The sequence below is a fragment of the Neovison vison genome, chromosome 2, assembly GCF_020171115.1.
Source record: "Neovison vison isolate M4711 chromosome 2, ASM_NN_V1, whole genome shotgun sequence".
Taxonomy (NCBI): domain Eukaryota; kingdom Metazoa; phylum Chordata; class Mammalia; order Carnivora; family Mustelidae; genus Neogale; species Neogale vison.
Genome location: NC_058092.1, coordinates 211,530,770 through 211,548,021, shown reverse-complemented (window position 1 = coordinate 211,548,021; position 17,252 = coordinate 211,530,770). Strand labels below are relative to the sequence as shown.

The 17,252-nt window shown below is 44.2% G+C and overlaps 1 protein-coding gene across 4 annotated transcripts in view; it reads right to left on the bottom strand.

The window, feature by feature from the left end:
- The window catches only part of CNNM1 (cyclin and CBS domain divalent metal cation transport mediator 1), a 60,644-nt gene extending 46,316 nt beyond the window's left edge, over positions 1 to 14,328 (bottom strand). The window contains exon 1 of one of the 4 annotated variants that reach the window (XM_044240287.1): positions 12,385 to 14,328. In XM_044240287.1, coding sequence (XP_044096222.1) covers positions 12,385 to 13,951 — 1,567 coding nt within the window. In that variant the 5' untranslated portion in view covers positions 13,952 to 14,328. The remainder of the gene's footprint in view (positions 1 to 12,384) is intronic. The other 3 variants (XM_044240288.1, XM_044240289.1, XM_044240290.1) reach the window with 3 other exon arrangements.
- Positions 14,329 to 17,252: the final 2,924 nt, after the last annotated feature.

Here is a 17,252-nt window from a genome sequence, read left to right as displayed (position 1 = left end):
GTGGGAGGTAGCAGGGGAAGTGGTGAGATGTAAGCAGGCTCTCTAGACCTGTTGAAAGCAGAGCCTACATGAGGGATTGGATGTGCAGCAAGAGCAAAAGAGAAGTTTGGGCCCAAGTAGCAACAAGAATGAAACTTCAATTTACAGAGTTTGGAAATATTACGTGAGGAGTCAGTTTGGCACCCACAGCAGAAGGTCAGTTTTGGACAGTTGGAAGTTTGGGATGCCTTTTAGACCTCCAAGTGGAATGTCAAGTACAAGCTGGGAATATAAGTCCAGAGTTGATTATAACTTGGGGAGAATGAATAAAATAATCACGGGGGCGAGACTAGACAAAGAGATCCATTTCTGAGCCCTAGGGTGTTCCAAAATTTAGAGGCCATAGAACATTCATGCAACAAATACTTGAGCATCTGATATGGGTAGGCCCTGCTCCAAATGCTTGAGGATGTATCAGTGAATATGATATAGGAGGAACCAGTAAAGGAGCCTGAGAAGGAATGTCTAGAAGGTAATGAAATCTCAGAGGTTTTCTCCATTCCAGTTGCAAGTGCACAGTCCTTAATTTCCATGTCCTCATCACATCTTGGACAATTGCGCTAATATCCTAACCAGTCCTCCTTTTGGTCTCTCCAGCTCCAATCCATTCTATCCACCAAAACCAGACTGATTGCCCCCAAACAGCATTCATGAGCTTATTCCCCACTTCAGTAACATGTACCAGTTACCAGGAAGGATCATTTCTGAAGTCTTCTCACTATCATTAAAGGCCTCCATGGTTTTTTCTGTATATACCTTCTTTCCCACTACTCTACCAAAATGGATTGTGCTTATTCCCCAAACAATAATTGGTCCAAGGATACTCAGCTAATAAATGGTAGAGCCCATATTCGAACTCAGGGAACTGAATAGGACCCACCCACCTGGGGTTTGGGGAAAGCTTCAAGACAACTAAATGAGACTGGATCCTTGAGCTTCAGGCTTCTCAGACTCAGAGCTGGTCTTAGAGGCAGCCCGTGGGGCTAGTTTGTCTCTCTCTAGGTTCAGGCTAAACATAACCAGGATCCTCAGCTTCAAAAAATCGCTGTGATGACCCAGAGTGATCTGGCTAAGCTTTGACTGATGGTGACTTTTGCAGGCCATGAACCAACCTCAGACACGAGGAAAGACACTGAAAGGCAAATAGGCCTCTCCTAAGTTGTCTAAAGATCATACGGTTCTGGGCCAGTCCAGAGGCTCTGGCCAAGCTAGGCTAGTCCCAGGAAGGAGAGAGATGTGGCACTCAGGGGCTCTATTTAAGTAAGCCAGACTCTGGAGGTGACCTTAAAACCCATCCTTTTGACAGGTCTCATTCTGTCTAGCCAACAGCTACTCCAGCATTCTCCCCATTTCTGATCTGAACCAAGCTGACTCCTGTGAGCCCAGGTCAACATTCATCCCATTTTCCAGTCTTTGTCCTAGGAGTAACTGCCATACCTATTGGTGCACACATTAACCTCTAGTTTTCATCATATCTCTGCCAAATGTTACTACTAAGATATGAATGATAAAATGGAGACTCAGAAATAGTCACTATCCAAAGTAAATAGCTCTCACTTCTGTTCATTATGTCTAGTCACATTTACATGGGGTGGATCCGAGAATGCACCTGTTATACTAAATGATTAACTAGATACAATAGGTGTCATTAGATCAGTAAGGTAGGAGGCAAATGGTGGAGTGTCCTGAATGTGGTATAGTATACAGGCATTATTGTTAGCCTTTGTAGTAAACTTAAAACATAGTATCATTATTCCCTCTTGGGGAAGGGAGATAAGCATCAGTCAGAGTGGTAGAATCACCTGCCCTAGTACACAACTAGTAAACAAAGAAGCTGGGATCTGAGCCCACTTGTCCAGGACTTGGTCTGTGGCTCCATGGCCTGAGGCAGCAAGTCATAGATGTGGCTCCTGATTCTGCCTCAGTCACTAACATTGAGCAGGACACTCAGGTCTCCAGATTGCAGGTGCCTCATATACGATAAGGGGAAAAATGCTACCAACTTCACATGCATGGTGGTACAAAATGGGTTAACTCTTTGGGGAAGTTCTTTGCACATGTAAAGACTGACTATAAGGGATTATCATTGCTATTTTTATTATTTGTCTTTTCTGGGCCTCAGTTTCCTCCACCTTAAAATTAAAAGATGGGACCAGGCGACCTCCAAGGAGCCTTTTCTGGCAAAATTCTCTACTTTGGGGGTGGGGGTGGGGTGCAGAGGGAGAGAGAGAGAATCTTAAGCAGGCTCCACACCTGAGATCACGACCTGAGCAGAAGTCAAGAGTCAGACAATTAACGAACTGAGCCACCCAGGCACCCCTAAAATTCTCTACTTTTATTAGTCTAAACACTTCTGGGCTACATTAAAATAGTTTGGTTTTATAGGATGATTCTTGGTGATAATACACCAGAATTTTAACAGGGCTCACAGTTATAGCCTCTTGTGCTTACAAAGGGTTGTGAACTCCTAATGTTTATTTCTTAGTATTGAAGAATTCTGTTGGAATAAGATGAGAAAAAGATCCCACGACACATGCTAGATTTATTTTTTATATATACAATCAAATCAAATTACTTTGTATCAAATCAGGAAGAGAAACACAAAAATGTTACCCTACTTACCAGTCCTGTAGCCACCACCTTGATTTGGGAAGACAAAACAGTCCTTTTCTCTATTAAAAAAAAAAAAAAAAGGCTCGGGGTGCCTGGGTGGCTCAGTGGGTTAAAGTTTCTGCCTTCGCCTCAGGTCATGATCCCAGGGTCCTGAGATCGAGCCCCGCATCGGGCTTCACTGCTCAGGGAGCCTGCTTCCCCCCCCCCCGCCTGCCTCTGTGCCTACTTGTGATCTCTCTCTGTCAAATAAATAAAATCTTTTTTAAAAAAGGGCTCTACTTTGTAGTAATTACCTTGTTCTACTTCAGCCAAAAAAAGAATAATCAATACACTCCTCATAAAAAAATTTCTTGAGCCACTAAAAGGCAGTTATTGAAAAGCCAACTGTGTCACCCAGAACACCATGGTAACCAGTTATCACCAGGGCATGAAAAAATAGTTGTTAATCACTAGGAACTGAGCTGGTTGGCAATTTGGCTTGCTAAGCAACACTGCAAAAATAGCAGAGTAACTACCCATTATCTGGAGATCTGAATTTGCACAGCTCTAAATCTGGTCCCAGAAGGAACTACCCCAGGTCCATACACCCAGCCCATGTCCTAGGCTCCTCGTCAAAGCCCAATTAATCATTTATTCACCAAATATTTATTGAAGCTTATTGTGTACCAGACACACAATTCCCAACATGCATATTTACTTGATTTCTCAGTTCAGTAGAGGCTGTGAAAGACACACAGAAAAGAGTGGTTTTGTGATGAGTGAGGTGGGGGGAGAGGCTTGCTTGAGGCCGACTCAGAACTAGCAACTGATAACCAGAGGACAGAAAAAGATAAAGTAGACAACAAATGGCTTGATAACACAGCATAAAATAACGACATTCTCATGACCACCCTCCTGCGTCATCAAGAAAAAGATTAAGTTATATTTAGGATCCTTTCCTAAGGAAGGCAGGAATGGGCATAAAACGTTTTAGAAATATCACCACCAAAAATGGTTAAAATATATAGCTTTGGCCTTTGGAGAGAACAGAAATTATGTTTGACAAATATCTTATTCTGCCTAGTTCCCTGTTTTGTTGGAGGAAAAGCAGCATGAAGATCATTGCCTTGCCAGCATTCAAAGGTGGCTGGCGTTGGCTTCCTTTCTGCCTTTATTCTTCCCGTTCAGTTTCCTTTCATAATTTCTTGACAGAATCCTTCTCCTCTCACTTCGTCAGAGAAGTTTTCCCAGATCCTTCTAGGGTATTTCTCCCTTGGGCTTTCCCCACAGGTGTCTGGATGCACTTGCCTGTCCACCAGGCTGCTCAGAGCCCTTTCCATCAAGGCCCTTCCTGTTTTCATGCTCCCGGAGGGCAGGCTCTTTTCCATATTTGTATCTGCATCCATCTCCCAGAGGCCTAGTAGCTATGCACTCAGTGAAAGTTCCTGAACTCAGCTGCCCACACAATCACGAGGCATAGAGGCAAGGTCAGCTGGCCTAGATGGCACTTTCCCTACTGGATGTAAAATGGCCCAGGAGCCCACATGACACCCACACTGGCCCCCTTTCCTAAAAGCTTTGCATGTCTGCTCCCTTCCCCTAGAAAGCTCTTCTTCTGGGAAACTCCTTCTTGCTACCCTTTAAGATTCAGCTCAAATATCACTTGGGGAGGAGGAGGAATCTATCCTTATCCACAAGACCAAGTCAGGGCCCCTATTATATGCTCTCATGGCTCCCTCTACCTTTTCTTCAAATCACTTGTTACCACTTATAATTACTTATTGGTCAGTTAACGAACTGAGTCACACAGGCATCCCTGGCAAGCACCAGGGTGGCAAGAGGCCTGACACAGAATAATGTCATTTGGAAGGAAGGAACGAAGGGAAGGAAGGAGGAAGAGAGGGAGGGAGGGAAGGATGGATGGAGAGGGGAGAGGGAGGAGGGAGAAAGAAAGGAAAGAAGAATGAATTGAGAAGAATCCCAGTTTGGAAAGGAACAGACAGCAGAAAATAAAGAGAACTGGAAGAGATGTTATGGAAGGTCTAGGGACCCCCAAACTGGGCCTAGATGTAAACCAGTTTAAGAAAGTATTAGGATCATCCACAGATACCACCCCCTGCCTTGATACCCAAATGCTTTAAGGGGTCCAGAAACACAATCAAATGTATCTGATTGTTTAAAAATGTAATTGAGGTGAGCTACTATATTCTTCAAATAAGAGAGGACTCACCAAGGATGATAAAACGAGGCAATGCAATTTAACTGCAGCCTGTGGGATTTAGATTAGATAAAAAGTCTGACAATGAAGGCTGTTATGTCCTAAAAGATAACCAAATCTAAAAATGAAAGCGTGAATTAGATTCTGTCAGGTTTTTTCAGTGCCCCTTCCAGCTCATATTCTATTGTTACCTCGTATTTCTTTTGCCAGACTGAGAAAAAGAAAATTATTTCAGAACAGTATTACAACAATCATAATAGATATGTCTAAAGAAAGAAATATAAATTGGCAATTTAATCCCTTGTATATTTAATAATTTCTACTTTTTCATGTTCATTTTTATTCTGCCTCCCTGTACACGATGGGCTATGCTTTGTTTACTGTTTAATCTAAATACTGTTTAGAAGATAAACATTCTAACGTGGACTAATTATTAGGTAGCCATATTTAACGTTTTTAAACACATCACATCTAATTAAATCAGTGAAATAGAACTTTGAGTGGAAATACTTTTTCATTTTCTTTTATGAAAGATAAAAAATGTAGCACTAATGTTTCAGCAGCTTTTTATAGAATTAAGCAACGGGATGATTATTCTTCCTGCTAAAATATCACACCAGAATTTGGAGTGATAAAGCAAAACCCTGACTTTTCAACCAGATTATTCCTCAGTGAAAATATTACATTATGTGTCTGTGCCAGGAGCACTTATTGGCAAGCTGGATGGCTTTTAAGCTACAGATCACATGAAGTAGAACCAAAGATTGAAGAAGATACCTTTTCAGCTCCACTCTGTCTGTCTTGTTCACCACTGTATTCCCAAGGCCCAGTACAGTGACTGGTCTAAAGCAGGAGTTCAATATTTACTGAATAAACGAAGGAATCAATGAACAAAGACTGAGTAGGAAAACTGCAATAAGCTATCTTATAGCCATGCTGGTCTATAGACAGAATAACCCAACATTATGTGCATGATGAGTTCTTTTGTTTAGGAAGATGGTGTTACTAACCTGGCAAAGCCAATTTATTTAACTGTTAAATATTGGAGCAATAGCACCCAGAGGCCATTGGCTTCAGACCTAAGCTTTATTCCTTCTCCCTGTTCTCTGCATAGGGTTGGTTTTTTCCTAAATATAATCCAATAAACAGAGTAAACTGTAGAAATTAAGTTCAACAAATCTTTAGGGCTCCATTTGATAAATTAGTCTTCCCAAATTATGGGACTCACTCCCAAGGAGACTACAGTGAAAATAATTATCATCATATTAACAAAAAATCACTCTTGGGATTAGAATGGGATATTTTATTAATGAAAGAAGGCAAGACCAGGGCTTTTTCTGTTTATTTTCTTTTTAAGAATTTGATTAAGGTTGTTACTATGGGTGCTATATTTTTTAATATGACAGAATATTAGGAGTTATTACTTCAGGATAGTGGGATGATTACCTTCATGTGATTTCCATGCTTTGTCTACTGTTCTATATTTTTCAGTTTTCTGTAATGAAAACTTACAAATATTTTTTGTTAGTTGTAATGTAGTATAGAAATGTATAAAGTTCTGTAAAAATTTTATAAAAGCCAAAAAACCTCAGCACAGTCACTCTCTTCTCCATGTTCTCATTGCATTTTTATATTTCTATTTATCACTCTTGTTTTAATGACTTATATACAGGTCTGTCTTATCCACATGCTCCATGCTAAAAAAAAGATTTGTAAACTATAATGTTATTGAAGTGGGGGGTTGGGGTGGAGAAAGGTAAGTCCAGCCTGTCTCCTAGCTTTTCAAAGGGGAACATTCTTCTATCAGGCTGTAGGCTCTTTGGGAGCAGGGACTGTATCTCACACATCCAACTCTTAGCACATTCCTTTCAACATGACATGGGATAAATAACTGTTACAATAAATAGATACACCTAAAAAAGGAGAGAAACCATATATGCAACACTTTTCTTCTAACATTTAAAATTTGCCTTTGTCCTGCATGGTCCACAATGATTGGCTGAGATCATTAATGATGCATTTACTACAAATCTGTTCAGATCCTTTCTGTTAAAGTTTAAGTCCCTCAGTTATTCATTTAGTCATTCAGCAACTGAAAACTTAGCAAGTTACTGAAAACTTACTGAAAACTTAGCAAGGGCTCTATCCGTCGTTAGGTGCTACAGCTACAAAGACAGATAAGGTAGTCTTGGCTCATGATCTGGGTGAGTAGCACTAATAAGCAAAAAGCAGTCATGCAGCCTGTTGATTCAATAAGAGAGATATGGGACAATTACACTGGCTCAACCTGGGGTTTACAGGAATAGCTTCCCAGAGGAGGTGGCCCCAGTGCTGAGTGTTAGAGGAGGAGCTGGACTAATCAGGCAATGCATATTCCTGACAAAGAGTATGGCCTGAGGAAAGGGACAAAGACAAGCAATAGCAGTAGGGCCATGAAATTCAATGTTGCCCCAACTGTGGTCGGAAGTGGTGAGGGATAAGCCTGGAGGGGAGGGCAGGGAGCAGGTCAGGAGAGCACAGCTTAGACTTGATCCTGCAGGCAGTGCGGGGAGTGCAGAAGGGTTTTAAGCAGGGGATGATGTCACCAGAGATTATTTTAGTGGCAAGGGAGAGGACAGATTTGAGGGACACAAAAACTGGACGAAGCGGAATTTCTTAGGAGGCATTTGCACAAGAGTAATAGGTTTGTGTTTATATTTAAGAATCTTAGTAAACATTTATTTAGCATTTATAATGACACTTACTAAATAAGCAGTATAATACAATAGTATCTTATTATTTCAACCAACCCTATGAGTAAATACCATTATTATCCTCATTTTACAAGTAACAAAACAGACAGTTAAGTAACTGTCCCAAGGCCAGCATGTAGTTTGGACAGTCTGGCAGCAAAGCTTCTGTTCTTAATCACTATCTCATCTGTTTAATTTTAGTCTCTGCCACTGGAATGAAAGCTCTGTGCAGACAGGGAGGACTGTTGTATGTTCTCTGCCGTGCCTACACAACAGGTACACAGTAACTATTTCTTGAATAAACTCCATGACTCACCTAAGTGAAAGAATTAGTGGACTCTATCATATATAGATTCAAGAAATATTTTAGATGCAATTTTGGCAAATTTTGGGCAGACTTTGGTGACTGTTATGGACTGAATGTCTCTCTCCCCCGTCCCAAATTCATATGTTGAAGCACTAACCCCCCCTCCCCAGTGGGGTGTCTAAGGAAGTAATTTAAGTTAGATAAGATCATAAAGGTGGGGCCCTAAACCAACAGGATTGCTATCTTTGTAAGAGGAAGGGAGACCAGAACTTGCACTCTCTATAGACATGTACTGAGGGAAAGGCCATATGAAGATGTAGTGAGAAGACAGGAAGAGTGCTCTCATGGGAAAGCGAATCAGGTGGAACCTTGATCTTGGACTTCTGGCCTCCAGAATTGTAAGAAAATAAATGTCTGTTTACGCTGGCTAGTCCATGGTATTTTGTTACGTCAGCCCAAGCAGACTAAGGCAGTGATTAGTAGGATGAGGGTAAGGGGTGAAGGGGGGCTTTCTCACCTGGGAGACTGGAGGGGCAGTGGTACCACTGACTGGGGTAGAGAATCTGGGAAAAGGAGAGGTTGGTTATGGTCAATGGAACAACACTAATTATCCTATACTTTGGGTTCACCTTACTCAAACAAAAAATACAGTAGAAATTAGCTACTTAAAACCCTTCATTCAATAAATATTCTATTCATCCCCCTTGCATTGATGGCCACTGTGCTTGTCCTGCCTTTTAGGAGATCACAGTCCAGTGGGGATAAATACTGTTCCTTTTAGTAAAGCTAGCATGCTAGCTAGAAAGACCTTTTTCCTTTTCCCCATTTCTAAAGACCTGGAGCTCATAAGAAGTACAATGGTAAAATCCCATATGGATAAGACCTTTGGAGTCACATGACCTGGATTTGTATCTGGGCCTTGAAATACTAGCTAGGTGATGGTCTTAGATAGGCCAAGCAACCTTTCTGGGTCTTGGGGTCCTCATCTGTAACTGCAGAGTTGTTTTATGGATCAGATAAGAGAAGATAAGTAGAAATGTTTGTAAAATACAATATACATATTAGCAATCACTGTAATTATAAAAGCTCCATTTCTAATCTATGAAAAATAGAGATAAATCAGCCAGAGGCAGCAAACCAGAGGTGAAAGGCTGCCTTTGAAGCCTATGGGGTGGAGGATGGAATGTGACTAGTGTAGTGGGAAAAAGAACAGGTTCTGGGGTCCTGCCAATCTAGGCCAAATCACAATTCAGTTATCAACTGTGGGGAGTTGACTAAGTCAAGTAATGAAACTAAGCTTTAGTTTCTTCTTTTAGTATAAAATGGAGTTGATAATACCCACCCAGGAAGGTCATTCGGAGTAGTAAAGGGCCTGGCAGGGTGCCTATCAGAGCTGTCGGCTCAATTAATGGTAATGTTGTGCCGATTTGTCATTTTCCTCCCCCTACCTCCTAAGGGGTTTGCTTAGTTAAGTTACTTGAGATGCAAAAGAAGTGAGGGGAACAGAAGGGCTTTTATGACTTACTTTAAGGGTAAAGAAAAGTAGCTCAGCACAGCTTTCCTTTTCTAATCTATGGTGCAAACACGTGTTTAGCAAATGACCGTGTTAAGCAAATGACCATGTTATATGGCATGAAGCCAGAGAACACTCAACTTGATACTTATTCCTTGTATTTATTCTAAGTAAATCTACCAATCACTATTAATAAGGGTTCTCTGGAGGCAGTGCTTCTCAGACTTTAATGTACACATGAGTCACCTGGGGGCTTATTAAAGTGCAGATTTTCATTCAGTGGATTTAAAATGAGGTAGGAAATTCTTCATGTCTACCAAGGTCCGAGGTGAAGCCCATGCTGCTGGTTTTAGTAGCTCACTGCGAGTAAGGAGCAAGGCTCTGAAGAGATGTGGAAATCTCTTCGTTGGCATGGTGTGCACTGTAATTCCCAGCCTCTATTTAGCAATCTAAGTACAAACTAACTGCTGATAGAACACTGACAAGCCTTTTTCAGTCAAGATTTAGACATTCTGCAGCACGGCTCATTTCAGATCAGTACTGACTGTTTTGGGCAGCCTACTATGTGCAAGGTGCTAGGGATACAGAGGTTACTGAGACACAATTCCTGCTTGAAGACTGTCCTTTTTTCTGACATGGTACATCCTTGTAAACTGTTAACTTTCTAAGGGCACTGTTATTGCCTTGCCTATTGCCTACTCCATAGATAATAAATAGTAAATGAATGAATGAATGAGTTTACAGGAGTTTCATGAAAAATGTCCTTCAGTAGCACGTGACAATGATATACTATCTTAACTGCACTCTGTCTTAACTATCATGTTTAAGGGATAGTTATGTCAAAATCAGGCTGATAAGGTGGGCCCCAATCCAACCTGACTGATGTCTTTATAAAAGAAGAAATGCTTAGAACCACGGAGATTCCAGGAATGAGCTTACACACACTGAAGGATGACCGTGGATGGACGCAGAGAGAAGGCAGCCATCTGCAAGCCAAAAAGAGAGTCCTCAGAAGAAATCAAACCTGCCCACACCTTGATCTTGGACTTCCAGATTCTAGAACTATGAGGAAATAAACTTACGTTGTTTAAGCCACTCAGTTTACGGGATTTGTTATGGTAGTTTTTGCAAATTAATATATAGATTTGCACAGTTTTTATGCCCAGATCCAAGACTCCTTTCTGTAGGAGTCTTACAACATGTAAGAATAATTCTAAGAGTAGATGAATGAACCTAAGGGTACAGTGAGAATGAGTCATGCAAGGACTTGGGGGAGACAGATGAAGAGGGTGAAATAGTAGCCCAGATTGGGCTAAAACAGCTGTAATATGTACACATTTCCCTCCCCTTCTCATGATACCAACAGGAAGTCTACAGCTTTGACTGAAAATAGGTTTTCAACACCCTCTCCCCCTTCAGGCTACACTTTGATACTTAAGACAATATTATCTGTCTAAAAAAATTATGGCAGGAGGAAGACCCAAGTTTTCTCATTGTATGAAAGTCCTAAAGAGCACCTGTGATGATAAAGTAATGAGACTGAATTTTTGATAAACAAAAAGATATGTCAAGATATGCCAAATGTGCCTGGGTGGCTCAGTGGGTTAAGGCCTCTGCCTTTGGCTTGGGTCGTGGTCCCAGGGTCCTGGGATCAAGCCCTGCATCGTGCTCTCTGCTCAGCAGGGAGCCTGCTTCCTCCTCTCCCTCTGCCTGCCTCTCCACCTACTTGTGATCCCTGTCTGTCAAAAAAAAAAAAAAAATCTTTAAAAAGATATGCCAAATGTGATTCCTGCTAACCACAGGGAATCTACATTTGGAGCTTGATTCTAAAATCAGGGGATTGATTTTTTTGTTTTTTTACTAAACATGTTAACTCATATGTACAGATGAATGCCTCCTTCAAAGTGGTCATTCTAGAAGGTTCCACACGTACTCTAACCATGTCACTGTTCTCAACTCATTCCTGGAATTGTTTTCAGGGTCTGTAAGATAAGTCTTCTGCACTCAGTGACTCTTGAAGGTAGGTTTGATTTTCAAAAACAATCAAGTGTCCTTCTGGGTAACTAGGAGAACCAGTCAAACTGTGTAATCCCAGGATCGATCCTAAAGAATACAGGCTGATTTTTCTTGAGTGAATTGTACTCAGCTCCAGAAGACAGTTTCTAAAGGCAAACCCCAGACAGTAGTAAACATTCTATAGACCTGACAGGGGTGGAGTGGTGACTACTCTGAAAGAAACCCCATTCATTTGTATATGCAAATTTTCTAGCGGTTCCCTTTACCAGACTATTTGCTCTCATCCAGATCAACCCTCCCTTATGGGACCCAGGTTCCCAGAAGTACAAGGACCTCGCTGCCTTAATCAGTTTTTTAAGCTGGGTCAATTTTTAATCCAACCTGAGAATGTTAAATAAGGGAAAAGAACCACTAGAGGAGTCTGGGGCTTATCACTCTTTGTGATTCAAAGGACAGAAAGACGACCCTGAGAGAAGTTCCTGAGACATAACTTTCTACTCCATGTAAGAAAGACATTATAGCAGCTGGAGCTGTCCAACAAGGGAGTTCCTTTGCCTGGGAGATTGTGTTTCCAGCCCTGGGAAGAATTTAAAAGGAAGACTGCTTATTACAGGACGGTGTAGAGGATCCTCCTGTATTGGGTGGGGAGCTACCCAATGACCTCCAAGGACTATCCACAGAGTCCAACCTGCACAGTACCTGGCAATTGTTAGATCCTGAAAAATCCTGAAAGGGAATGAATGAGGAATATAGAGCGTCTTGTGAGCCAAGTGAAAGGTTAGAGGCTGGGGCTCAGTCAGCTGCAGGGAAGGTAAGGAAAAGTTAAATGAAAATAGCCCCAAGAGGTGGGGCCTTCCTTGAGTTTTTGCTATCATAAGAGAATTGCTTTGCACACCTGAAACGTCACAAGTTTATGAATATTTCTGAGGGGGTAAGGAGCTGAGAGAGGAGATAGACCACTGCTCACCCTTCTTAAACTCCTCCAGCACGGTGTCCAGCCGGGTATCATTGAAGACGCAGTGCAGGGGCCGGTTGTAGAAGCGAGTGACGGTGAGTAGCGGTGTGCAGTCGTCGGGGTCCACGAAGGCCAAGTCCTTGACAAACAGAATGTCTACAATGTTGTGCCGCTGATCGCCCTCGTATACGGGGATACGAGTGTAGCCGCTGCGCAGAATCTCTGAGACGGTGGCAAAGTCGAGCACCGCGTCGGAGCGCAGCATGAAACAGTCCCCGAGGGGGGTCAGCACCTCCTCCACCACCTTGGTGCGCAGCTCCAAGGCGCCCTGGATGATGTTGAGCTCCTCCTTCACCAGGTCGTTGTAGGGGTCTGCGGCCCGTAGCGTCTCCAGCAGCTTCTCCCGCGTGTAGAAGGTGCTGATCTCCTGACGCAGCGCCCAGTCCAGCAGGCGACCCAGGGGGTAGCACACGGGGAAGGCGGCCGCCATCAGGAGTCGGGTCAGGCACACGCTGTGCGAAGCGATGGCCAGCCCGTGCCGAGAACACACTGAATAGGGGCAGATCTCGGCGCCCAGAAACACGGCGCCGGTACAGACGAGCGCCGGCAGCCACGGGAAGTGAATCCCTGCCTCGCTGTAATAATCTTCTCCGGTGCCCCCGACACCCGGCGGCAGCGAGGCGTACAGCCAGCCGGCCAGGGCCGCGTTGGCTCCGGCTTGGCCCAGGAGCAGGGTGCAGAGCAGATGGGTCCCCCTGCTGCGCACGGCCTGCACGCGGCGCGCCTGCTCCTGCTCTGCGACCGAGCCGCTGTTCCGCAGCACCCGTAACTCCACCGGGTCCAGCGAGAGCAGGCTCAGGCGCAGGCCGCTGAAAAGGGCAGACAGGGCGAGCAGCAGGAGCGCCCCGAGCGCCCGGAGCCACGCTGGGGGCAATAGGTCCCCCCCAGGACCGTACAACCGCGGGCGGACGCGCAGCAGGAAGCCGCCGGCGGCGCCGTGGTGGTGCCAAGCGCGTCCGTCCCAGGCGCACAGCGAGAAGAGCTTCCCGCCACCGCCCGCGCCGCCCCGCTCTGCCTCGCCCTTGCGCAGCTCCCGCACCCTCACCTGGACTAAAGCCGAACCCGCCACGCCTCCGGGGCGCAACGGCCCCAGGACTTCCACGTCCGACGCCCAGTCGCTCTGCTCCCGGCAGCGCTGCGGCCCCGGGGGGCGCGTGGGGACAGCACTGGGCGCCACGCCGCTACCCCCCGGGGGCTCCTCGATGAACACGAGCCGGGGAGCCCAGTCGCCGGTGCCGTTCTCTCCCGAGGAAAGGGTGGGTGCGGGCACCGGCGCCGCGGGCGCCGCGGGCCCGGGCTGGAAATAGACGCGCAGGAGAAAGCTGGTGCCTTCCGCCGCGCGCAGGGTGCCCCCCTCCAGGGACACGCGGCCTCCAGCGGTGTCCTCGGGCCGCAGGCCCAGCAGCCAAGCGGCGGCGGCTGGGGGCTGAGGAGACAGGGAGAAGAAGAGCAGGAGCACAGCGCCTCGGCTGCAGCAGTCCCGGAGCCTGACACCCACCGCTGTTGCCGCAGCCGCCATCCTGCACCCGGCGCGGATGCACGTGATACTGCAGAGAACAGAGGGAGATCTGGAGGGAGGAGGAGCCGGAGCCGGCAACCCGGCCTGGGGCAGGTCACCACGTGTGCACCCCCTGCAAGCGTGGGCTGTAGACTATGGGGATTCAGACCCAGCCCCCGCCTGGGGTCCCCGCAGGAGGCCGGAGGTGGCCACGCATCATTGCACCACGCATAACCCCCGAAACACGGGTGAATCTGAGCGGCAGCCTAAGAAAAGCTTGATTTGGAGCTCGGCCTCCTGCTCCAGCGGTAGGGAGGCACTCTGCGAACTCCTACCCGGCAGTAAATTCCCTGTCACCACAGCTTCCCCATTGGCCAGGAATATTTCCCAGCGTTTTGCCTCTCCTCCTGTCTCTTGCCTTCCCCCTTCTGGTCAAAAAATATTCCAGAGACAGCCTCGAATCTGTAAAAACTTTGCATTTGGTCTCAACTCTGGTTGACCTTTAATGCTTTAAAATTTTATGCATTACTTAAGTTCAACTCCTTGTTGAGATCCAAATGTCCATCAATAAGAAACTGTTAAAATAAATTGTGACACTACTATGTGATGGAATACTATGCAGCAGGAAAAAAGTGATGTGGATCCATGTGTTTGTGATATGGAAATATCTCCAAAGTAACAGTGGGAAAATAGGGAGGGTGCTTGGGTGGCTCAGTCAGAGCATGGGACTCAAGAGCATGGGAGTCTTGAGTTCCACTGAAGTTATGATCTCAGGCTCCTGAGATGGGGACCGTGCTCAGCAGGGAGTCTGCTTGAGATTCTTTCCATCTCCCTCTGTCCCTAACCCCACTCGTGTTTGCCTGTCCTCTCTCTCTCAAATAAATGAATCTTAGGGACTGGAGGAGATTCTACTGAGTGAAATAAGTCAAGCAGAGAGAGTCAATTATATGGTTTCACTTACTTGTAGAGCATAAAGAATAACATGGAGGACATGAGAAGGAAAGGAAAAGTGAATTGGGGTAAATCGGAGGGGGAGAGGAAGCATGAGAGACTGTGGACTCAGAAAAAAACTGAGGGTTTGAGAGGGGACAGGGTGGAGGGATGGGTGAGCCTGGTGGTGGGTATTAAGGAGGGCACCTATTGCATGGAGCACCGGATGTGGTGCATAAACAATGAATCTTGGAACACTGAAAAAATAAAATTAAATTAAGATGCTCTGTCAAATAAATAAATAAAATCTTAAAAAAAATAAAAATAAAATAAAATAAATGAATCTTAAAAAAAGAAAGATAGTGAAATGCAGGGCAATGTGTAATATGCTAGTTTGTATTAAAATTTAAGTGTAGATGTGCATATATACACATATAAAGGATTACTATGCAGAAGATACACAAGAAATTCTAAGTGTTCACTTCCGGAGAGCTGGACTAGATTGAAAGTTTGGTTGAGAGATACTTAAGTATATATATGCAGGAGATTGCAAAGAAAATCCAGAGATCCTCCTACTCCTCACCCCGCTTTCACCGGGGGTTACATCTTAACTATGGTATAATACGAAAAGCAAGAAATTGGCATGGGTGTAAAATGTGGTTATAGTTCTACCTCATTTTATCACATGGGTAGATTTACATAACGATCACTGCAATCAAAATGCAGAATTTTTCTATCACCATAAAGCTCTGGGAGGGAGACTTTTTTTTTTTTACCGAATTCCTTGTATTGTTTGAATTTACCATGGGCCTGTTACTTTATTTTTACTTTTATAAATTTATTTCTTAAATTTACATAGTAAAATTCACTTTTTGATGTGCTGTTCTATGAGTTTTGACGAATGCATATTCTTGTATCGCCATTAAGAATAGTGCCATCGGGGGCACTTGGGTGGCTCATTGGGTTGAAGCCTCTGCCTTCTGCTCGGGTCATGATCCCCGGGTCCTGGGATCGAGCCCCAAGTAGGGGCTCAGCGGGGAGCCTGCTTCCTCCTCTCTCTGCCCACTTGTGATCTCTCTTTCTCTGTCAAATGAATAAATAACATCTTAAAAAAAATAGTGCCATCGAGGCACTTGGGGGGCTCAATGGGTTAAAGCCTCTGCCTTCGGCTCAGGTCATGATCCCGGGGTCCTGGGATCAAGCCTCGCATCGGGCTCTCTGCTCAGCGGGGAGCCTGCTCCCCCCCCAACTCTGCCTGCCTCTCTACCTACTTGTGATCTCTGTCAAATAAATAAATAAAATCTTAAAAAAAAATAGTGCCATCACCCTTCAATATTCACTCTGAGTCTCTATTTGCAGAACCCCTTCCCCAATCCCATCCTCTGACAACCACTGATTTGTTTTCCCCTATAGTTTCCTTTTCTAAAGTGTCATACAAGTGCAATAATACAATTAAAACCTTTTGGATCTGGCTTCCCTTACTTAGTATAACACATTTAAGAGTCAACCATGTTGTTGTGTTTAATCAATAGTTCATTCCTTTTTGGAATAAACTGGGTAGTATTCTATTATGGCTGTATTCTATGGTAGTATTCTATTATGGGTAGTATTCTATAATGGCAGGGTAGTATTCTATTATGTGGATGAACCAAAGTTTGTTTATCCATTTACCAGTTTAAGAATATTTGAGAGATACCTTCGTTAGGTTACTCCTTTCTGCTCATGACGCCGACGAGTAAGCATCCTTAGTCTCCCTCCCACCACCGTCATGCCTAAGTCAGAGTCTTCCAAAGAGTCTGGAATGCTGTGGAGGCTCTTCATCGGAGGTCTGAGCTTTGAAACAACCGATAAGAGTCTGAGGAGCCATCCTGAGCCATGGGGAATGCCTACAGGCTGTGTGGTAATGAGAGATCCAAACCCCAAGGGCTTTAGAGACTTTGGGTTTGTCATGGAAGCCAATGTGGAAGAAATGGATGCAGCCATGAACTCGAAGCCACATAAGGTGGATGGAAGAGTTGTGGAACCAAACTGTCTCAAGATTCTCAAAGGCCTGGTGCCCACTTAAGTGTGATGCTGAATAAATGTGTCTTTTTTTTTTTTTAAGAACATTGAGTTATTGCCAGTTTTTGGCAATTATGAATAAAGCAGCTATTAATGTTTGTGTGCAGATTTTTTTGTGAATATATGTTTTCATTTTTCTTGGGTAAGTTGACTATAGGTCTGTATTACATTTTTTTAAATGTAAAAGTAACAATAATTTGACAGGCTACCTTTGGCTCCTTTGACTAACTTAAAAAAATCATTGCTGTGTGTGAAATCTTATTTTCCATAGAATTAGTAAGACCCCAAAGATACTGATTGAGAACACCTTTTGAAGGATATAGCTCAGTAC